At 35.2% G+C, this 24,169-nt stretch overlaps 1 protein-coding gene across 5 annotated transcripts; it reads right to left on the bottom strand.

Annotated features, from left to right (window-relative positions):
* Positions 1–9,513: 9,513 nt before the first annotated feature.
* Btbvii (BTB-protein-VII) lies at positions 9,514–23,918 on the bottom strand. Of its 5 annotated transcripts, none has more exons than XM_071999997.1 (6): positions 23,256–23,918; positions 22,305–22,658; positions 21,850–22,203; positions 21,077–21,206; positions 14,025–14,581; positions 9,514–13,250 (listed from the first exon to the last, which is right to left on the bottom strand). In XM_071999997.1, the coding sequence occupies exons 2-6, from the start codon at positions 22,614–22,616 to the stop codon at positions 12,993–12,995; spliced, it is 1,611 nt and encodes a 536-aa protein (XP_071856098.1). In that variant the 5' UTR covers positions 22,617–22,658; positions 23,256–23,918; the 3' UTR covers positions 9,514–12,992. The 5 variants fall into 5 exon arrangements, with proteins under 5 accessions (XP_071856098.1, XP_071856101.1, XP_071856099.1 ...); XM_072000000.1 differs by having other exon boundaries at positions 14,025–14,578; XM_071999998.1 differs by lacking the exon at positions 23,256–23,918 and adding an exon at positions 23,041–23,249.
* Positions 23,919–24,169: the final 251 nt, after the last annotated feature.

Below are 24,169 nucleotides of genomic sequence, written 5' to 3'. Positions count from 1 at the left end.
TTGCGCATGAAATTCCCTATTAGATTTATTCAAAAATTACCCGCTTTGGAATTATTTCATTATTTGGGAGGAGATGTTGAGGAGAATGTCAGAGTTTTGCATTTTTCATGATGTTCGACTTAAAAAATTCTTAAAACGTGTTCGTGAACTTTATTAAGAAACGCAGAGATATAGTTCCTTTGGTTTTGTAAGAAAGAAATTTAAATATTATCGTTCCTCTATAAATAAGAAAGATTACGAAAGAATATTGAAAGATGGAGATCGAGTCCTTTATAAGAGTCTCGCGTTTTGCTTTTCTGCGTGGTTTTATGAAAACAGTAAAATTCTAAGAACAACGAGGAATATAAAATTTCCAATATTTCTGTCACAATCGAACTAAATTCCATCGTATCCGCGAAACAAAATTATTCGCCTTTCCTACGAACATGTAAAACACGCGGAATCTCAAATTTCCTATTTCGTTGTAGCCATTCGCGAAATATCTATAATTTCCTGAACGACATGTAACATAAGATATATATCCAGTAACATTGCCAAAATACTTGCAAAATTCGATCAACGTACCCTCTCAAATTTCCTTCTTTCTTCCTTCGAAAATAGATCTGCGTGATTTCTAAGATTTTTAAGATTTTTCTAGTAAAACTGTGTTACGATAGAATCGTGAATATTCTAAAACGAACTGGCGGTAATATCGAGATGAAGATAATAAAAAATTCCAACGAGAACCGATCTATTTGCAATCCTTTCAAGAAATGAATCAAATCTAAAGAGGGGATATTTCAAATGATCCGTGCCGCGATTAATTCCGCCGGAAACCGGTCGATTTTCTTCCATCGTCATCCCCGGAATTCCCGCTTTTCGAAACGTTCTTTCGCAATTAATATTTCATGTTTAATATCGTCGAATATTTTTATTACTACGAAATATGAATTCCGTTTGTTTTTACGTCCTCCATTACTTTCATCGTTAAATTTCAAGTTTATGCGTATGTATGTATATCGATATATGCACGCGCCGGTGTAATTAACGAACGCAATTTTTCAAATGAAGTACACGTGGAATGTCATTCAATTAAATCAACCTGACTATAAAAAGAAGCTATTATTGTCGCTTGAAATTCGTTGCATGCAACTGTTATTAAATGCAACAATTTCGAAGGAAAAAACATGTTGACTGGAAAATTCTGGTTATATTAAAGGCTGTAAAGATATAAAAATTTTTTAATAGAACGCGTGTAAATTGTATAAATAACGCGATCGCATAGATTATCCGCTTTTTAATTCCAACCAAAAAATTCCTTACGATCCAGCTGCGAGATAAAAATATTCGGATTCTCCAAAGAAACGTGAAAAACACAAACACTTTTATCGAAAATCCATAATTAGATCGACGTTTATGCAAATTCACCTCTTTTATGAACACAATTAAAGAAATGGAATCTAATTACAAATTTCTTTCGTCCCTTCAAGATTCCAACGAATAATTTACTGCAGATACTTTGCATATTAAATCGCAGATTAGTTGAAAATATAAATTTCCTATAAACGCATAAATATCTGCTCTTCGATTATGATATACATTATGCAGGCGAATTTAAGGTATTTTTATTATAATATAAGGTATTTTTTTACTTACTTGTTGCTGCAATTCTACCGATATTCCTATAAATCTGTTTATCGTGCAAGTTTAAATTCAAATTAAGAGCTAAAGGAAAGATTATTTCGAAATTTACATTCGCGATGAAACGTGTTCGAAGAAAGTCGTTCCCTTTTTAATTTCGGGGAGAAACGCGTTATTTGCGGAGCGTTAAACGCGTCGAATAAGCCGCAAGACATATCTTAGTTATTTAGAACGCAACGTCGTAGGGAGAAGCCTCTTTCATCCCTTCGAGTGTCCTGCAAGATTTAATTAAAAATCGGCCAGACTAAAGCGGCACACACAAAAGATACGACGCGTTCTTTGCTATGCATCGTTTTGAATTTACAGAGAAACTTGGAACGCGTTGAATAGGTACGTTTATTTTATAATTTCTGAAATCAGGATTCTCTCGCACGATAATTTACCAGCTAATCGTATTGGCAAACTGTATATACTAAACTGCTCTTTTATAATTTCATTATCTTCATCGACGTCTTACTTCGTCTTCGACTGCAAAATTTATTTGTAGAATTGTGCTCACAATTTTACTATTTTTTTTTTTTTTTCTTAACAATTGAAATTCTTCTTCAAGGGAATGATCTATTTGTGAAAATTTATTTATTCCTCTACTAAACTTGTAAGAGCAATTGTTAGCATCGATTACTTGTAACTTACAATTAGTTAGGTTCAATCGTGCAAAAAAATCTAGACGTCGCGAATTTTTCCAATTCTCTCGAGATGTTCAAATTAGAAATCGACAGAGTGGAAGAAGCGATTTTCTGAAAGTTGCGCTGAAACTGACAACTCGTTAATTTCATTTCTTTAAGAACGTGTCAAGCTAAACGTCTTATCGAGAGATACGACAACGATGCGATTCTCGTTTACGAAATTAGCCTCGCGGGATACAACGAAAAATTTCTTCCAACGTGTCGAAAGTCATTTCATCCCGACGATTTTATTCCAACGTTGAAAAAAGACGTAAGAAAGAGGGAAAGCCGAGCTTAAAAGAAAAATCAGCGTACCTTAAAAGAAAAAGAGGAAAATTCTAAAGCACTGGTTCCCGTTCCTTTTCCACAGCGTCGATCGATCTCCATATATCTGGAAACGTTCCTCTGCCTCTGAAATTCCTCCGACCCTCATTCCAACAAAAACATCCCCCGAGACAGGTATCCGGAGTTCCATAGAAATGGCGGAAAAGCACGGTACGTTCCGTTCTCTGTCTATGCTCCGGCTCTAACCTGTGCTGTAGCATTGTATAAAGCGCAAGCCTCGTCCTGTAGTAGGTACCTCCCTGCTCCTCCTCACCGCACTATTGACGGGAGTTTTAATAAAAGTACCCCCACCAGCAAAGCTAAACGTCGCAGTGGAAGGACCCGGTGAACGCCGAGCCAAGAAGATATTGGGTAAAGCAAAGATCGTAAGGACACTTACAGACATCGGGCCCGGGCGAAATTTCGGAGCAGATTGAGACCACCGACGCTTTACTCTCCCCCATGGCGACTACAGTAATCGTAATTTTCGCAGTGACGGCAACGCCGAAATTCTCGTTTAACGACACAACGAAAATCTATTGCGCGCATCCGGTTCGTACGACGGCCAGGTTTTTCGACGTTTCCCAAGCTTTTTTGCAAGTTGATTTATCGACGTTGGCTTTCCGGTTTTTATCTGAAATATCACAAGTTAGATATAGGTAGCGAAATGGTTGTAAGCCAGAGGAAGATACGCGATGATAGATGTAGATAGGTTGCAAGAAATAAAGCTACGCTTATACGTGTAATGTAAAGTATTTTTTAGATGTAGGAGGGAATATACGTTGTGAGATGAGAATGCGGACGGATGTGAGTTTGGGGTAATGTTAGATGGTGTAAAAGCTGTATAGGAATGAGCGAGAACTAGAAATATGTGAGCCAAGGCCTGTTCGTAGGCTGTGAAAAATAAATAAATTGAAAGTTGGATATTAGTATGGCGAGTAGATCGAGGATTTTTATGAATTTACAGCAAATTCAAATATACAGAAGTACAGATATAATATTGGAAAAATAGGAGCGTTCGTTGGAATATTTAGAGGATGGAAGAAATTTCTATCTCCATTCCGTTTCTCTCGAGATTATTATTTATAGAGATTCGAACTACTATAAATATATTCGCAGTGGAATGAATTTTTTATTTATTCAATATGTGTTGATTATCGTGGTAGCTTTAACCAGACCAAACTTCGAATCGATGATCAAAGAAAGTCGACGCATAGGAAATGAACAAGATATGGTACGATCGTTGAAAAGGAATTCTCAATGGATGAATCGTCACTAGATCACGCTCTAGTGCGGCGTAACACAAGGTGGCGAGATCGTCCTTTGAATATAAACCCCGGGACCATTATGACGCCTCGTCGATCCCATAGAAAGACGAGTCTCGGTTCCAGTGGATCCTCCAGACAACAACCACCGATCCATCGTTTCCACTATTCACAGACGGCCTCTGTGTTTGACCACAAACTGTTTTAATCCCTCTGTTACTTCTATTTGCGTTTCTCAAATCGTTGAGCAATATCCGCTGGCTCGTGATCCGATGTTACGTGGCCTGGCCACTCTCTTTAGCCGTCATCGTAGCTGGATGTATCGATCTCTCGATGAATCCACGCCCTATGCATACGATTTGAAGAAACTGAAAATGCAATTGTTCGGAAAGTGGAACGAAAATGGGAAAAATTTGCGATTGTTTGGGGAGAAGCGAAAGGGAAGAAGTAGCGTGCAAGTGACGTTTAGCTAACCCTTTGTCGAAGTAGAATGGAGAAAGGAGTAGAAAGTTTTACATTTTAGTGGCTACCATGGATAAAATGTCACCTTATCTGAACTTTCCGATCATACGTACGGTACTGTAAAAAATAATTTTCTTTATATTTAGTATCGAATAATATTAAAATGTTTCATTCTACTTACTTATCTTTATTAATTTTTTAATTTAAAAAAATATGCTGCGGCGAACTTTCGCTCGTGACAGTTTTTGAAGATTACGTGATATTTATGGCATAGGTGTCGATTTACGATCTGACGATTTCATAAGGAAGAAGGTAAATAATACTTTCGATAAATGCTCTTGATAAATCAGCTGAAGTATTCAGTTGCTTGTGTAAATATATAATTGTAACAATTATGTAATTTTTGATAATTAATCGTAACATAAGCCTCGTCGTACGATTCTTCAAATTACGTTTCATAGCACAGTGCCCTAATTTGACAGAAAAACGGATAGCTCAATTAAACTTCCAAAAGAAATTTTTGCAAAAGAAAGGAGAGGATAGAAATAGAAGCAGAAGCAAACTAAATTATTATTAGAGAAGATTCTATGGCAATATAAATATACAAAGATGCAGATGATATAAATTGAATAGGACGATTAATCAGAGGTCGGTCAGGATCACCTGACCATTGGTTCTTACACCTGGGGATGAAACCTGTACGAAATAAGAAAGAACACAACGAAACACCTGTCATTAGTTTGCGGGCTTCGATGGAACAGTACAGTTAGTCGATAGTTAAGCAAACAGGAGAACTTCGTGGCTAATAGCGTGTCAAATCTAGCAAGGATAATCGGTGAAGGCCTGTCAGCTGTGTCCACAACGATACTTTTCGCTCTTGTCTTTTAAATATCCCAAAGCAGTTGATTTATCGACTCGTACGTACTATCAGATGATCGTTTTATCAGCTTTCGTGATCATCGTCGATGTCTATCAAATGGTCATTGAATCCCCATTTTTTAATATTTGTTCATTCTCAAAAATGGGAATCAATTTTTTTGCTCATCGTCGGTCATCGAACGATGATGGAGTTATTCCCAATTTTTTACATTTGGTTATTCCTACAAATGAGAATTAGATTTTCTAAAAAACTAAGTCAATAGAATTATGTTTTTCTTATTATTATTATTATTACTTAGTCCGTGCCTTTGGACGAATTTTCGGTTTTACATCTCGTTTACCTGTCACGCTTTTTACATTCTATCAGTCTTCTGGCGTTATCACCTTATTGCCTCCTCCCTTACATCTATTTAAACTCTTTTCCTTGTCTATTTCTCTTTTCTTATATATCTACCTCCCCTTTTATCCACTTTGTTATATCGCACTCCATTATATATTCTGTCTCCAAAACTATGGCAACTTTTGGGCTTTTGCCTCCTTGCTGTACTTCTTTATTGTCGTTCCTCCCCGTCTTGTATGGCCCTTCTCTTCTCCATTATTGTTTTCAATTCTATTAGTCCTTCTCCAGTCTCGTTTAGTATTTTGTCTGTGTCCTTTGGTCCTCCCGTTATTTCGCATTCTTCTATTACGTGTCTCAGGCCTTCTTCTTTCCTTTTACATAGCCTGCATGTTTTTTCTCCCTCTTCTTTCCAGTATTCCCTTGCTTTGGTCTCGTTTCCACATCTGAATCTTGCTAATATTTTTCTGTCCTTCCACTTCATCCTCCCTTCTAAGTATTTTGGTAACTCTTCTTTGGCGATTTATGTTTCTCTTATTATGATTATTTTATTAAACGAAAAATTAAAAATTAAAAATATTATGCAAATCCTTTGTATTCTTGCAAGCTTAACGTTGGAAAAGGAAATCTGGTAATGTTCTTCTCATTGCGCTGCACTAAACAACAGTCCGAAATAGAAGACGTTAATCGACGATTTTTTCTTGCAACCCCAATATAAAAAAGACAGATCAACAATATCCTTCTTCTCGCGTTACGCTGAGTAAATATCCAAAACAAAAAAACATTAATCAAATCCTTACGAAAGCCTCTTACCAATCCAATATAAAAAAAATACTAATTTTTCTCTTACTATTAATGTTGGGACGATTACTGTTACTCTTCCTGCGTTACGCAGAAGAAAAAGAGTATCCGAAACGAAGAAAATTAATCAAATCCTTAAAATGTCCTCTTACAACCTCAATATTAAAATAAAATAAAATTCAGTAACATAAATTAACTAAAAAAAAAAAAAAAAAATCAGAAACTGCAAGTGAAATGTTGCGTTAACATAACATCGGCCATTAACAGATTAATCCCTGAGCGCGTGCACACGAAACCTTCAAGTAGAATGAACTTTCATCGCTACGGAAGGTTCAGCCGAACTTAACGGTCGACCGGGATAAGGTTAAAGGTTATCGTTCGAGGAACGACGAAAGAGGGAACGCGTAGCCATGAGGCTTGTTTTATGGCTCCGCCCTCGGTACACTTGCTATTCCACCCCCGCGAGTGTGACATGCGCGTTCATAGCACCCCACGACGGTTCTCAAACTCAATTCTCTTCCACTGAAACCGAAACTATCTCGTTGAATAATCCGGGATTACCGAACGAGTGATTTTTGTCCAAATTTTGGGGACAATCGCAAATTGATGGACGACCATTGGGAGAACAGATGAAATTAAGATTCGTTAAGTGTTCGTGGATCTGCATTGTGTTCGATTGATCTTACACCTGCTTCTAAATGATTCTGTGCCAAGGTAGACGATGATCGAGAGGTTTCACCTTCTTGTTCATATTCAGTTAACGTTAGAATTATCGACGACTAAAGCGTAAAATTTGTAACAATTGGAATGAAACTAGTGTGAAGAAATATGTAGTGCAAAGTGAAGGAGAGACTTTGATTTAGATCTCAGGTTGTCCCAAAAGGTTCTTTCGTTTTGTAAGGAAATAATAGGTGCACGACATGTTTTGTTATTTATCTGAATAAAATGGATTATACGTAATTCGATAAAATAATATAAAACGAAAAATGCTGGGCATTTATTATCTCCTTACAAAACGAAAGAATCTTCTGGCACAACCTAATATTTTATAAAGAGTCATTAAAATTCCTAAGAATGTACCTCAGTAAATGTATGAAATTTTGATGAATAATTAAATTAATCAAATTAAATAAATTAAATTAAAAATAGTTATAGAAGTGTCCGAAAAAAAAAAAACGACGCTATTCATTAGTAGATAAATATCATATGTGGATATAGAAACGTTGCGTTAAGTGGCTGATAGATACAAATGTAATGGAATTGCTCTAACAAAGAAAGCTACGAGGCTAATCGATTAAGAGAAATAAATGTTACTTTTTGACGACAAATGACAATAGAAAAACAACTTCTCGCGGTTAGTAATAAAACGTAATAACACAATGACAATGTGGAATAAAATGAATAAAATGGATACCTATATCATATACCAATATCTAAATCTCAACACAGAAAGAAACGTCTTAATGTAGTCGCTCTTTTTCAACCGATAGACCAATCTTCTGTAACATTCTATACACATGATCAATTTAAAAGATCATCCACCTCTACCAAAACGTCCAAAAGATTCAAAACCTATCAACCAACAAATGAACAATAAATCTAAACACATTAGACAAGCATCTTGATCCGATGATATCTCTGTTCCACCGACTGGTAAACCGATCAGTCTGCATAATGTGATTTAAACGTCACCCTAACGAGATCAGGTTCGGCCCCAAGGTTCGGCTCGCTGCAAGGTCGACGCGAGCGAAGGGTGCAAAACGATTAATCCGTGACTTTTCGTCCGAAGCAGGATCGAAACGTGCCGTTATATCCTTTGCTGTAGGAAACGGGACGAGGGAGCCAGCTGTCGACAGGGTAGCGGCTGCACGTACAATATCACCGTGGCTTTTGGGGGATCCAAGATGACGGTCCTCTCTTCCGTCGTGTTACGCTTTAGGGAGTCTCTCCTCTGGCGTCAGCTTGCGAGGGAAGAAACGAACTGGCTGACCCTGCGGACCAGCCCATGGAAAAAATGTCCCTTCGCATAGTTATTGATGTATCAGCGACACGATATCGCAGGAAAGAAAACTAACGCGTTTGTGCAAGATGAAACTCGCGTATTAACGCGTTCATTGTCACGTAAATTTGATATATTTTAGCCCGGGAACCGCGACAGATCGAAATATATCGCACCGTGACATTCGATTTTGCAAAACATTGTATTGTGTTATGTTTACGTTTTATTGTGTTTTTATTGAGCCATTCGTTTTCAGAAATTTTTTAGTCGGTGAAATCTGCCTAATTTTCATCGTCGTAAGAGACTTGTTGCTAGTAACGCGTGCGTCATCGATGACCACCGTGACATTTAATTTGAGTAGATAGTTGCAGCTTCGGAGAATTTACGTTTGGTAGCCTTGAGTTTGAATAAGATTTTTGTAAAAAGGTGGCTACTGGTTTACAAGACGAGAACACGATCAACGGTGGCTTCAGATCACACGTTGCGTTAATGTACGAGTACGTGGTTATTGGACGAAAGTATAGTGAAAGTTGCAATTTTAGGAAACTTATGTTTGACAGTCTTAAGAATTTGTAGAATTTTCTAGACTCCTATGGAGACTCGATTTTCTTGAATTTTTGAATGCTTGGTGTCTTGGAAGTAAGTCGATCTTCAATTCGGAGAAGGATGAAAATGGACAAGTGTGCGATTGTGTTACGTTTTTTCCAAACGTTTGGTCGAAATTGTGCAATTTGAAAAATTTGTGTTTCGTGATCTTGGGTACTTTGCGAAAACTTCCAGGGAGTTTTCCAAGTTTCGAATGCTCGGTAATCTTAGAACTTTAAGCTTTAACTCGTGCAACGAAGCAAATTCCTGACTGATCTTTGTATAATCTCGACAGTCGTGAAAGTGAATTCATTTCCTTGGAAGTGGTACAAAGAAGTCCATTAAAGATCCATTAATAAACATACATATGCAAATCTATTCGTTTAATCTGCATCCAGATAAAACAATAAAAAAGATACCAGAACTTAATCCTGTCTCGAAATCGTATCACGATCATATCTTCGAAATAAACAGAAAAGACGGCGATACGTTTCCATAACTGTCAATACAGCCATGTTGGATCACATTGTTTTTATTTTAACTTACGAACTTACGTCGCTAGTTTTACATAAAATATACTTAATCGATACAACTGCGCATAATATACTCGTGATGCCGAAAAAAAATATATTGCACGTATGCTACATTCTCTGACGTCTTATATTTTACTTTGTATAGTGCGCGAGACATCTTTGTGATTGCAGAACGTAGAATATCGTAACGCATCCTTAAACAGGCTGAAAAATACATTTTCTCTTGTACCAAGCTCTTTCTTTCTGTCTTAACAAGCGACAGGGTGTATCCATTGAAAACAAAAAAGATTCTTCCAAACGGAAGAACGAAATATTTCCTGGATATCCGTTCTCCAATTTATATTACAGTGTCTTTCTTAAAACAAACTTAACGCACTCATTCTCGTACATCGAACTGAAAATATTCGTTTTTCCGGACAAAATTGCATACGATGCACACACACGCGCACACTCACGTTTTATGCACGTTTCTTTCGCGACAACACAAAGTCACGTGCCGCGTCTTTCATTTTGTAACAAATATATCTCTATACATATTATATGTATCTAATATAATAGAACTTCTGCAAACGGCTGCAAAATATTTCATTTTCAGCAAAGGTTAAAAGGTTTTAAAGACACGATTCCTTACTCTCCTTCGTTCGTAGAAAACTATACTCTTTGTTTCTTCCTCTCGCGTTTTTCGATTTCTCTCGACGAATACGAAGATTCCGTTGCTCTTTGTCGAAGCAACCAATCGATTCTTCCGTTTTGTTATCCTACAAAAAGTTCTTCGAATAAATGCAGAAAATACACGTTTCACTGGAAACGAAGGCTCGTTGGAGATCTGCGACACGGTAGCCAGCACGCAGAGCTCCCTTTAATATCAAAACGATCAGATCCGACTGTTTCGCGAATATCAATGTATAAAGTTCCCTTGGAACCGGAAGTCGATAGAAGTACATATGTACAGTTAAGCCATCAAGTTATTTACACGACCACGAATAAATTAATTGGTAGAAACAAGCTGTAGCCTGTTTATCTATTCAGGTCCCATAGTCATTACCGCATACAATTTTTATTAAAATCAGTGTATAATTTTTAAATAGAGTAAGCAAATGGTATCTGTATTTTTATTTGCTTACCTTTTTTAAGTACTTGTTTTTTACTTACTTGTTTTTATAAGTATTTGTATTGTAAATTATATATATATATATAACATTTATATTTGTATGTATATGTATATCCAAATGATTATACAAATGTCTATTTTGTTCCAAAATTTGCTCTTTTTCTCTCGTTTTTTAAATAAAAAGGAGGCAATACAATTAATTAATTGTATATTTAATTGAATATTCGACATGGTCAGACGGCCTTGAGTAACCGGTTGCTCATAAACAGGCTACAGCAGTGAGTATTTATGCAAAGATACAGAGTGTTTCAGATAACCAGAACTTTATATAAGTTATTATATAGTCGTTCGATTCTTACTTCGCAATATTTCCTCTCCCTTCGAAAAATCTATGTGATTCGTTCTGCTTATATGAAACAGCCTGTACACATCTAATCAACTTAGAAGTTCTAGGAGAACGACGTCGGGTTTCTCTCGAGTTCACAAAAGAACGACAATTAATGTATAATTAAATAGCAAACAATTGTTGTCCTTGAAACTCATCTCTTAGATTAATTATACACGATATGGTATAAATTACACAATTATAATTTAACGTATAATTCACAATTATACCCAGGCGTTTCCCTTTCTCACGAGACAAAGTAGAGGACAATTTCTGATGCAATGAAGAAGGTACGACAGAGTACAAAGACGAGAAGAAAAAGGATAGGAAAATACCTGGATATTCTTGGAGAAAAAGCAGGATGCTGCTCTAATGGGATTCTACCGTGGCTTCGTTTCAATTGCCGGACGTAAAACTATCGTCCCTTCGTGTTAATATTTGCGACACTCGGCGTCGTCAAAGCCGCGTCTCCTGCTCAAGCCTCACAGATATCTTCCGTCCAAACACACTCTGTTTACTTCCTGAGGAAATTCTTAGACGCATGTCGTGAAACGAGCTATACAATTTTTAATTAAGAGATCTGTGGACGAACGTTGCCAGTAGATAGAGTCTTTCGATGACGCAACACGTGCGTCATTGCAGGAGCGATCATTGGACGATGTTGTTCTTTCGAAATGACGATCTACTTCGATCGTCAATTTTCTGGTCTGTTAAAGGAGAAATTTAGATTTGGATTAATTAGGTAAATCTCAAACGATTTGGGACTTAACGTCGAATCGAATAAACCGTGTGGGTTGAGATTTGTAGAGCTGCACGTGGTGTTTGTGATAGCTCAAATTAAAATTCAGGTAGCTTGGCTTGATCTTCAATGAGTTAAGCTTGAGTTTTTCTTTGCTGGATCCCATAAGCCCACGGTTAAGTTCTTTGTATTCGAGTTGGATTGGGATGTGTTCAAGTTAAAATTAAATGGACTTTATGGGATATTTAACTGTTGGTCTGATCAAGTCTCAGTTTAATCCGTGTTAATTGGATTTAATTAAGTGCAAGTCGATTAAGTACTATTTCTACATGTCAAGTAGAATCTATTTTTTCCTTGTATGTTCTTAGTATGCAACAAGTCACAAAAATTCAGAATTAATGTTTCATTATCCTAGTGAAGACTTCCATCGTATCTTCCTGTGTGTCAAATTGCCCAGGAAAAATAGTTTCTTTAATTATATGATTGATAAGGAAACGTGGACTTTCTTCTTTTTTAGAAAATTAGTTCCCTCAAATGTCTATCACCAGAAATAAAAATTGTTCTAGATTAGATAGAACAATTGAACTATTAATAAATGTATTTCTCATGTATATAAAATTATGCATCAAATTTCTGAAGCCAGTAACAAGAAATATAAATTCAATTTCACTTACAAATTGAATTAGAGCTTATTTTACCTATTGAAAATAAATTGAAAATAAATCAGGGAATCTTAAATAACATCCCAGTCCTTTTAATATCTAATAGCACAAATGATTATCAAAACTCTCGATCCTTTGCGCCTCTTTTTTTTTTTTTTTTTTTTTTTACAACTGCCCGTGTCGTTCTAATAATATCCTTAGGAACTTTCATTTTCAATTCTTCCTCTTTGCTTTCATCTTCAAATATCGTCTGATAAGGCAAACGATAATGCACAAAACAGTGGACAAAAATGACTTGTCATTCCAGGTCTTTCAAGTTCTTTCAAACCTTCAATAGTTAACTTCCCATGGTACGTCCATCGTCAAGGTTCACAAACATCGTAAAACGAAGTGTATCGATATATACAATGACATAACGGAACCTCGACGAAGGGACAAAACTTAATTCGGTGGTTGTGAATCACAAATCGAAGAATTCTTATTCAATTTGTGATTCTTGTTAAAAGACGCACATTCAAAATTGACGTGTACGATTCGAAAACCCGAATTTATAGACGTAAACGCGTTAAACTGAACTGGTTTTCGGCAAAGGTTTCAGCTTCAACTCTCGTCGTTGCTCGTGGTAGTCTTGGAAACAGGGAACGATGCAGAGGTTGGCTCGACATTCCGGACAATGATACTTCGTTTTCCTTCGAAGCGTCCTCCCGTGGGAGTCCATCGTGTTCCAGCAGTGCTTGCAACCCAGAGCTGGCCCTGGCCGTAACACTGGACAATGACCGTATCGTAGGTCTCCTGTATTCTCTCGAGACTCCCTGCCCGTCGTCTGTAACAAATTTATACTTTTTTATCGATTAGGTTCATAATTGCTCTAACGTTTTGTCTATAGACGTCTGGAACGCAATGAAAATCATCTCCTCGGAACATGTAAATGAAGAATTTCTATTTGAACTAAAGTTTTTTTCACTTAAGCCATAAATCATACATATACGTACCAGGGAGGTCCAATTTTTCAATAACTCAATACATTAATATGACAAAAATAGAATAAAATAAATACAAATAAATAAACATTAGAAATCTTCATCTAAAAGTAACCAAAGTATCTTCTAGGAAAATACTTCGCAGTATAAATAAAATATCTTTCTTGAAACTATTTATACAAGTTCTCTTCGTTTAATAAGCCATAGTTTTTCCAAACTCTTTCTACCTAAACGTCGCAACCTTAGGATGCCCTCGAACGATCAACATATATCGTTAATATTTCAAGCTTCTCAATTGAGAGGTTCGATACATATCGTCAATATTTATTGACAAACTACATTTTCGTTGAGAATCTTGAAATATCAACAATATCATTGATCGTCTGTATCATCTAACGCTTAAATCCTAATGCTATCACCTAACAACTGAACTGCCAATGTTTATGCTTCATAGCTTTATAAGCAAAACTAAGGAAATCTAATTTACAGAGAAATTTGTTCCGCTCGCTAAGCAACGTATCAAGTACGTATTATACTTTGAACATTCTATATGTGTGCGCTTTTAAATCCTTCATAAGTGTATAAACATCCGCATTCTACTAATAAATATACCATACTTGTGGAGATGAGGAACTCCGCCTAAGTTCCGTGGTTTTCACCCTCAAGCCAGATGATGTGGACCCTGCGGTAGTCTCCGTAGTAGTTGTAGCGATAGTTGGTTCCTCTCTGATTTCCTCTTCCGTTTTAACAACAGGCGCCGGTTCCACAACGATCGATGGACTGGTGGTCCTCCTGGGGAACTCTGGGTTCGAGTGTTGCCTGTGTATCCAGTAATTCCCACTGCTGGATTGTTGCTGACTAGACAAGAGCGGATGAGAGTGTTGTTTCATCAAATAGGATGGCTGAGGCACGGTCAACAGGTTCGTCGAGGTGGTCACCGTCAACAGACTAGGCTGGTTCACCAGAATCGGTTGCGGTGGCGACGAGATTCTCGTTTCCTCCCAGCTCCTCGACGTCTGTGGCAGGTTCAACGTCGGCGCCGTCATATAGATAGAAGACGAGACGATATGAGGTGAAGATGTCTCGCTGTCTGGCGACAAATGATTCGATTCCTTCTTCACTCGGGGCTGACGCAACAGACGACACCTCTTCGGGCCTACCTGCTTACAGACTACTGGAACGAAAAGGGAAACGATGTTAGAAGTTGAGATTAGAGGTGACATGGATGAAAGTGGACATTTAAAACACAATTTCTTGAACTCTTTTTTAAAGCGTCGATGGTGTTTTATACGCGGAGGAGGGGATAATTTATTAAATGGGGTAATTGTGGCGATTTATTTAGTAATTAGTAATTGGTTGAGTACTATAGTTTGTCCATCATAATTATAATTTTATTATCTAACTTTTTGCATAGAATAGTCTAATTAAAATAAAATAGATACGAAAGACTCGATGTTTTGTGTTTCGAATATATTTTATAAACAGTTTGATAAAACGTACGGTAAAATTTATTGTGTAAAGCAAATTTCATGGGATTTGATTTTTAGATATATACAATTCTGCCGCAAATATAGAAACTAATAAATATTATTTATCAATAAAGTTGTATGTAAACGATATACAAGATCGTGAGAGGAATAAGAGAACTCAATGACTCATGAGTAATTAAATTAATTTTGAACAGACTATAGTACTGAAACTACTGAACACTTACAATTAGGTGATAGTGGTTAAAACGTGCTCTTCGTGTATGCAAACGACAAAATTTCATTAATATGCGGGCACAGATATTTCCTGCTGAAAGAGTTAGATGGTGGTTCTTAAATAAAAAAGTTTATTTTTTATACAATAAAATCGCTACATAAATAAAGATCTAAAAAAACGGATTTCTTACGTGAACAGAGTCGTAAGCCTGGCCAGAAACGATTTTTCATTCATTCTTCCTTCACGTGATTTATTAAAGGCGTTATACAATAACATTGACACATCAAAACTCGACTCTCTGCATATAAAATTCGGTACCGATTTTAAACTAGTTGCTTTTTTTACACCTCACTTATTTATTCTGTTTTTCGTTTTTTTTTTTTTTTTACGAAGTATCAATGTTTAAGATAGTGTACATTACGATCAACATTTCTTTAACATTCTATATTCATCTATCGTTTTGTACAGACGTTCGGAACGAAAACAGGAAACAGCGAAACGCGCTCAATTTTCGCCAGAAATAATTAGTCGATTATCTCGAGTAGTCAATTATTTTCTAATAAAAGGATTTCATTGAGATTTCATGTCATCGATGTAAAAATTTCGGAAAAAAATTTCGATTCCTACGTACATTTTACAATTCAACTATTTTACAATGCAATTACTTTATGAATTGATATTTCCATTATTAGTCTAATTTATAGAAACGGAGACAGAGGAACAAAAATTTGCAAACCTTTTGCAAATCTTTCGTTATTTAGTTCATGTACGAGTTAAAAACATGAATCTCCAACTCTATTAAATGCCAAGTACGCAAAAATGAGTGATAGCACTCGTTCGTACAAATAAACAAAAAAATTATATTATGTACATTGTCGTTAAAATTCATTCGCGTCTATTTAAATGCTAAACAAGAAGATAGTATTCGTTTTAATTCTAGCGTCGTAATATAATATTTTCTCGCTTCAATGGAACACTTACAGATCATTCTCTCTTCCCATTTAATCATAAAATGAGAAAAATTATTATACAATTAATTTTGTAGAGAAACTTAAATCTTTGTCTATTTTGAAAAATATCGTAAGTTTTCGTAGTAAAAGGAATTAAAAAATCGAATATTAACATTAACTAAAATCATTTGTCCAAGAAAATTGAAAAAATTCTCCAACCATCAATGATAAGTTGTCACATCGTACACATCTATTTTTCAATACATGCATTACTTTGTTGTATTCCCTTACTTCTTTCTTTTGCTCTTTGCTTCTCTTCTTTGCTCAGGTTATACATGTAATTGTACGTTAACAGATCAACGAGTTAATGAGGAAAACGTTTGTTCCCGCGGATATTGCACTTAATTAGCGCTTATAGGCTACAACATCCTAAATCAATCGGAACTATACATGTAAATAACATACATATTGATATTAATTACATACTTTAAAAAAAAAAAAAAACAGATAATTCACCAATGAAAATTGCGATGAATTTTGATGAAATTGAAAAAGATTAAATTAGTACATTTAATCCTTCGTAAATATCGAGGAACAATTCGAATACGTTAAAAAATTACCTGATTTTCGGTCAAAACGAAAGACAGTACAAGAACTTCACAGTATTTGTACTAAAGTGATCCTGCACGCTAATAATCGTGCTACTATACCCTGTAGCCTGCTGTCTCTATGTACAGGGTGTGCTATAAAATGTCTCATTCGATATATAGCAACGTTTTAATGATTACCAGACGCGATGTTTCTCCCAATTGCATGAAAGTCATCCCCACTACTGGGGGCGATAACCCTCCTCAACAGGTCCTGGCGTTCTCTATGACACATATACCGCTAAGTTGGGCGACTAAGTGTAATATGACTTGATCCGAATTCAAATATCCACGAGACAATACTAATTTAACAATGGCAATTGTTAATTTCTGATTTTTTGAAAATCGAATTTTTACTAACGTATTTATAAGATTTTTTAAAATCTTTTTTAAAATCTTTTTTATATAGGTATTTAATGCGCGAGAAAATATAAGTTAATGTCATTAAATAAATAAATATGTTTCAAATTGTATCGTATTTGATCTTATTTCAGTCAGAAAAACCTGACAATCGATAAGTTTTATTCATAAAAAATTAAAGATAAAAGTATTTCATCGTAGCGCTAGTATTATGTAACATGAACCAATAGATATGTTTCTTTCTTTTTTCTTTTCTTCTTCTGTTACTCGCATTATCGCCCTCTACATTCGACAAAACAACGCATCCGTATCTATACTTAGGGTCAAGTTCCGTAAATAAACGATAATTGCAGGCCGTGTCACCTGATTTTCTGGCAATTATCGTGACATTACAGTATTGCAAAAACAACGTGAATTATATTTGAATTAAATGTTACATGATATCGCAGATACAGCGGTAAACTACTTTTTTGACTGAATCACCAGGATTCACAGACATTTTCTTTACTTCATAATTGAATTAATCTTACAATTATGTATTTTATGAAACACCCTGTATAATAGAATTTTTTACGCGGAATAATCCGTCGAAAATTTTGAACAAATTCCTTTAAACAGTGCAACCCTCACAAAAGCTGTTATACTCGTTACAAAAAATATAAACGAGTTTAGATATTCTTTACAGATAATTATGATTCGTCAGAAAATGTATGCTCTTTTTCAACGACTGCAAATTAATCGTAATACATGTATTGACGACGCATTGCGTTTCACTTCTCGCTCGTAGATAAGTTGTTAATTCCGTAGGATGTATTAGCTACGTGTTTTTTTTATGTGCAAATACACACAATATATTCTTGATCTATGTTTCACTATCGCTACTTTTATTCACTATGTACAAAAATGTCGCGGCATGGTACAGGCTAAAGTTGATAAAAAGCGAAATAATTCTGACGTGTCTGCGTAAGATTATTCCACCAACTTTAGATTATATCGATATTCGTGTGAAGACCGATCATGCATCGATAAAAACGTGAAATTAAAAATAGTTCGCCCATAAATATCTGAAATTACAAACAAGCAAGTATATGCTTTCAACGTATGGTCGTTTCTGCTCTATCACATTCGTGTATAATTCAGATTTCAAAAGATACGATTTAAACTAAAGGAACCTGTTCCAGAATTTGTTTTCTTTTTTCTTTACCCTTCGCCGGAACTTTCGGTGCTCGACGAAAAAGAGTTGCCGTCGTCCACTCTGAACTCGTTCACTCACAATTTATTATTCTAATTGATTCCAACGAGTATCCGATGAAATTATTTATTTAACTCTTACACGATCCTGTTTTTTCAAAACAGTGACAAGATTTCCGCTTCTTTCTAGGATTGAACCAGCCAGAAAAGAAGTATGTACAATCTTTAAGAGTTACAAGTCAACGAGCTTCAGCGACGACATTTTCCATTATAATATACATGTATCCATAATGTAAAAAATCTGTAGTGTATAAACTATGATATACTGACGTTTCCAGTTGTTCGAGATCATTGCGTTAGTCGAAAAGCACTTTTATAGATACGTATGAACTAGGCAAAGAAAATATCTAAAACTGTATCGTTCCTCTTCATTTAACAAGAGAATACGCATTCTCTGATGAGTATTGCCGATCTAAAATTCTTCTTCCACACGCTTGTTTGGTATTTAATACTTTTCAAGCTCGTCTATACAAGTGACCGTTGGTATCGGCGTGTCGTAGCCTGTGGCTCACATCGCGTTGTAGTTAACGCCGTGTAAATTGATTGGCATTGTAGTGCTGGGCAATGCGTAATCCGTATGCCTGCTATCAATGTAACCACTTAACATCGTATGAGGACTATGAGTGGTTAGCATGGTATGCGTGCTGTGGGTATTGTGTGTACTGTGTGGGGTGGTGGGAGGGCCCATGGGCGTAGGACTCTGCGAATTAACCGGCTGCGCCGACGGGGCTGGCGGTGGTGAGGAATTCACTTCTTGCTTGACCCTCGATTTCAAGCTCGGTCGATTGTTCGGGTAACCACGCTTTTTGTATTCCAGCCAAAGTGTTCGATTGTTCACGCCGAACATCCTGGCTGCTTTACAAAAACCTATACCGCCGTATCGAACGGCGTCTAATGCCCTGATAAAATTCTCGTCTGCTTGCGGATTTGTCGATCGTTTCCTTTTAATTGCGGTCTGCGGACTGGCGCAAGGACTCTGGCAGTTACTCGGACACTGTGCCGACGGTGATGGGCCGCTCGACGATGCGTGCTGCAATGTCCCGTGCGAGGAGTTCGGATAATTCGTCAGGGCGCAACTGGAACCAGTCGTGCTGGTACCAGAGTACTGATCGCTGATGGTCGAAGAAGCTGTTATTTCGGGCGTGGTAAAAGCTGATGACGCTTGGATCGACAGATTCGTTTGACACGAGGACAGAGCGAAACGTGGATATGTATGCTCCATAATAGTCCATTGCAATCCTGTGGAACAGACCGGTTCATACTTTGGTCAGAGCACAGGAATATTATTTCGTTAATGGCAGTATGTATGTTTTCATATTGGCGCAAAGATAAATACTAATTATAGGTGTATATTATATATATATATAATAGATTATATGTATATATTATATATAATACTTATGAGACGTGTGTTGCCTTTTCAAATGGAATATTTAGAAATCGAATAGATAAGGATCTTTAATAGGCAAAAAGAAATTAAATATTTGTGTAATATAATAAAATCGTGATTATTAAAAATGTATTGTTATATATATATATATAATAATATATATATAATATATATATAATATATATATATATAAATATAGATATAAATATATCGAAACCTGGCAGCGGTAATGTGTTCGTATGATAATAACAAATAAAATAGGCAATTCGGCAATAATTGGCTTAATCATAGTAATTAGACTATAGAATCGGAAGAAGATATCTAATTGAAATGAAACGTATTGCTTTATGCTACTATGTGTGTAGAAAATAAAATAAAGATGCTAAGCTGTAAGCAGAAAAGAATGGAAATATATTTGTAAAAATTTGTGTGGAAATAATGGTATACATATGGGAATATTAAGAATAAAATATCGTGGCATGGCACAGATACATTTTAAAGCACATTTGTCATACATATTTTTGATATAGGAAAATGTGTCCAGCTTTTTATTACATGAATTAAAGGACAGAGTAAGGCACACATACACACTCAACAATGTTTAAGGCCCGATTTTACTGTCCTCTAAAAGAACATTATACATTGTGTGCTATGTATCTGTGTACCATGATGAATTTCATGAATGAGACTAGCCTTATAGAAATTTGCACTACTAATTATGATTTTTTTTTCCTCTCAACTTTCGCTCTATTTTCATGTCAAACGTCTGTTGATTTTCCTTGTGCAGTACATTTAAACGCATCTGTGCCAGCATATAATGTGTTTAAGTATCATTTGTTCGCATGCAATTTCGATACCCACCACGTTCGCTATAGATTGTGTTTCGCTACTAAACTACTAAGATATTTGTGCGAGAGACAGATACATCATGCATATTTAAAATTGAATTATTGCCGCTTGTGCATAAATAAAGAACAGAGTTACCAAATATATGTACATATTTGGTAAAAATTGAAACAGTATTTGAAATATAAGCAATCTTTCTTTCGGACAATCTGTAAAATCTAATTATTAATAATGGCCTTAATTTTTAAGATATATATCTTTACATGTAATTAATTAAAATAATCTATATCATATATTCTACTTATATTGTATATACAAAAACTATTCCTAATATTTTTTAGAATTACCGCTTATGATAAAACATAAACCAAGTATTTTTTTATTGAACATATTTGGAAGTGTTAAAATTCCTTCTTATATTATTTTACAACATATGTTATAAATATTTAAATATACAAATCTATATCAAATATCCTAAAATTATGTCAAACTAATGGCACACATTAAGGAACGTTACTTACCTTGATGTGCGGGTGGTTGTGAAGAAACTGTACTCTGTGCAACATTTCCTCCTGACTGTTGACTCACATCTTGTATTGAGCCATCACTTTGTGCGGGAGTTGTTGCCGAACTATTCTCCATGTTACTCATCTGAAATGAATGACAGTTTTATGTTTTAATAAGTTATATAAAAATTAACTATAATATATCAATTAATAAACATAATATTTTATATTCTTTTTATATATAAATACTTTAAGAATAGTAATATTTAGCACATTCAATACCATGACGATCACCGGTAATCGTCACTGAGCTTTCCATTTACGTCTCTGAAGACCGGACATTCTTTAAATTATTTTAAAATATGTATAACACATAGTTACTTATACATTCCTAAGATTAATATTAGTTTTTAATAGTACTAAGAAAGCATAATAAACAAGGTGCATTGGTAGACAATGTAACACTGTTTTATTCATGAACAATTTTTAAATGATTACATGGGCATATTGCGATGAACCGCATTAAAACACGGCAAGCAATAATAAGGGTTACTAGTACAATCTCCACAGAATGTGGTTACTTTTTTTGTGCGATTTTTTGCAAATTCTCGACCAAATTTCTTCACATTTTCTTCATAGCATTTTTTGCATTGTCGTCTAGTTTGTCGTGCGCTTCCATCTTTGCTTTGTATTTCGTGGCGCTTATAAGAAGTGGGGACATAAGTGACGTGAACGGAAAGTCTATATAAATACGCATTGCAATGAATATGTTAAACAAATATACTTACGATCGATATTTGATCCTCATCAATACTTCCTTGAGATTCAGTACTAGTATTAACAGGTCTTCTTAGACTTTCGCTACCTTCTTGTGAAACTATCAACGGTTCTGGTTTTACAATATTAGTGGCAACTAAAGTGATTTCATTCATTTCTTCTGGTTTCTCACCAGATCCAGATGTTGATCCTGTCGATGATTTCCTTAATCTCTTTCTACGAAAGGATGGTGATAATGGAGAAGGGCTAGGTGAACAAGATTCCCCACGATCTCCTCCTCCAGGTTCACTACTACCACTTGGCCACTTGGTTAAAGAAGCACTGTGCATTTCTGCGAGTCCTTTTATTTTTAAACTCTCTGCGGTCTATAAAATACAAATGCAAGGAAAATTATATCAAATTACATTATTACTACTGTAATAAATATAAAAGATAGCAAAATAAATTCTGAAATGTTTCAAAATACCTTTATGATAGATGGTAACTGATCCTGTGATATGTTTACTTCACCATAGTACATAAAGTCAACCATGATTTTTAAGTCAGAGAATTTTACATCCTTTAATATGACGATTGGATGTTGACATGGATTCACAGTAAACAATGATTGAAAATATGTGCTACATGCAGACAGAACAACTTTGTGTGCCTGAAGGTGTCTGCCTTCAGCAGCTAATGTCACATCCACCAGAGTCTCATTGTTCAACAAATTCGAAAACACCGAAATGAAATTTGGTTGATGATTGTTCCACCGCAAACAGAACTGTTGCATCGACATCACAGCAAATAGTCGAATAACTTCCAAACACTGTAATTATATCTGTAAAATCATTGTTCTCTTATTTACTCATAATGAAATATATATATGTGAAATAATACCCGTATGAAATATCATATATCAATAACAAAATTCATTTCACGAGATTTCCAAAAATAAACGGCAAACAATGTTGAATAAATTTCTATCAACCTCTACAAAGATAAAAACAAAGAAAACAAGGAGCTTGAGATAAATAAAATTATTGATGAAAGTTCATGTCAGTAATTATAAACATCAAATCGTAGTCAAAATGTATAATTTCCTTTACATGGAACACAAAATTATTAAATAACTTCTGATGAAAATACAATTTAACTGCTGTCGTAATTTAACTGAAGCGAGCCACTCGATGACGACAAAAACTCGAATCGAATTTACCAACTTATGTCGCGGGGAAGCGAGTTGTCATTTCTAAAAAAAAAAAAAAAACGTAGGAACTACTCGTACAACTGTTGAAATTTATCGCAAATAATTTTTCAAGAAGATAAAACAAAAGAAAGACTGCTCAACTATACGGTTACAATCACTTAACACACAACAAATAGATATAGACTCGTAAGGATCGCGATAAAAGACAGACAGAACAAAATTGCTCACTTTCAGTACGAACAAGGATTCCTCGACGATAATACCGTGGTTAACAGAGTATCCGCTGGTGAACACGATGCACTCCGATATCGAGATTGTTTTCGGTGTTTATTAGGAAAAACAGTGTTCACTCGACGCTGCCATATATTCGACGAAATTTTCCACAACAGACTGAGTGGTGACGCTTGTGTAATTCACAAATGACGTCATAGGCGAAAAATTAAGATATTACGTATGGCGCGCGGTAAACTCCACAAAAATCACACCGACAGATATGTTGATATCGTGAGTAAATTTTTCATACAATCGACAAATACTGAGATCTTATCAACGTGCGTCCTTAGAAAATCTAACTTGATCAATATAGCGGCCGACTTAGAGTGACATCTATCGAGGATCTGTCAAAAACTACGCTTCTTGCATCTTTTGAAATATTTTTTCTTTTTTTTTTCTCTCTTTTTTAAGAATTGTATATTTTTGAATGATGATAAGACAGTATGTACGATTATGAAGATACAAGTTTTTATGGGCGTTTGAATTTTGATTTCGGGGCGATTCGAAGTTTTTTAATATTGGAAAAATTCGAGTGGCTTCGAACATAATTCGATACTTGAAATTCTTGAATTTTTAAGTTTTGAGTGCGTGAATCTAGAAAATCATAGATTATGAGTAACGTGTTTTAAATAATAAGTATAATATAAGGGACTACATGTATAAGATATAGAAAATAAGATATAAGAAATTATATGTAGACTGCGGATTTTTATGCATTTATGTGAAATTTTAAATTACAAAAATGTATAAAATGCACGTAATATGCAAAAACATAAAGAACATTCAAAGTGAAGTACTTGTTATAATATTTAATAGATGAAATAAATTTTTACGTAGATTACATTTCCGTACTTATGTTAATAAAAATA

This window comes from Bombus fervidus, chromosome 3, assembly GCF_041682495.2.
Source record: "Bombus fervidus isolate BK054 chromosome 3, iyBomFerv1, whole genome shotgun sequence".
NCBI classification, from domain to species: domain Eukaryota; kingdom Metazoa; phylum Arthropoda; class Insecta; order Hymenoptera; family Apidae; genus Bombus; species Bombus fervidus.
The sequence above is the reverse complement of the archived record's forward strand: the minus strand, read 5'-3'. Positions and strand labels throughout refer to the sequence as shown.

Bases quoted from the DNA above. Each gene is read 5' to 3' on its own strand.
- Btbvii (XM_071999997.1), bottom strand. From the start codon at position 22,616: ATGTCGATGCAACAGTTCTGTTTGCGGTGGAACAATCATCAACCAAAT. The intron at 22,204-22,304 runs GTATTTTGAAAC...TGTATTTTATAG, and splicing joins AGTTACCATCTATCATAAAG to ACCGCAGAGAGTTTAAAAAT. The intron at 13,251-14,024 runs GTATGGTATATT...AATTTGTTACAG, and splicing joins GGAGTTCCTCATCTCCACAA to ACGACGGGCAGGGAGTCTCG.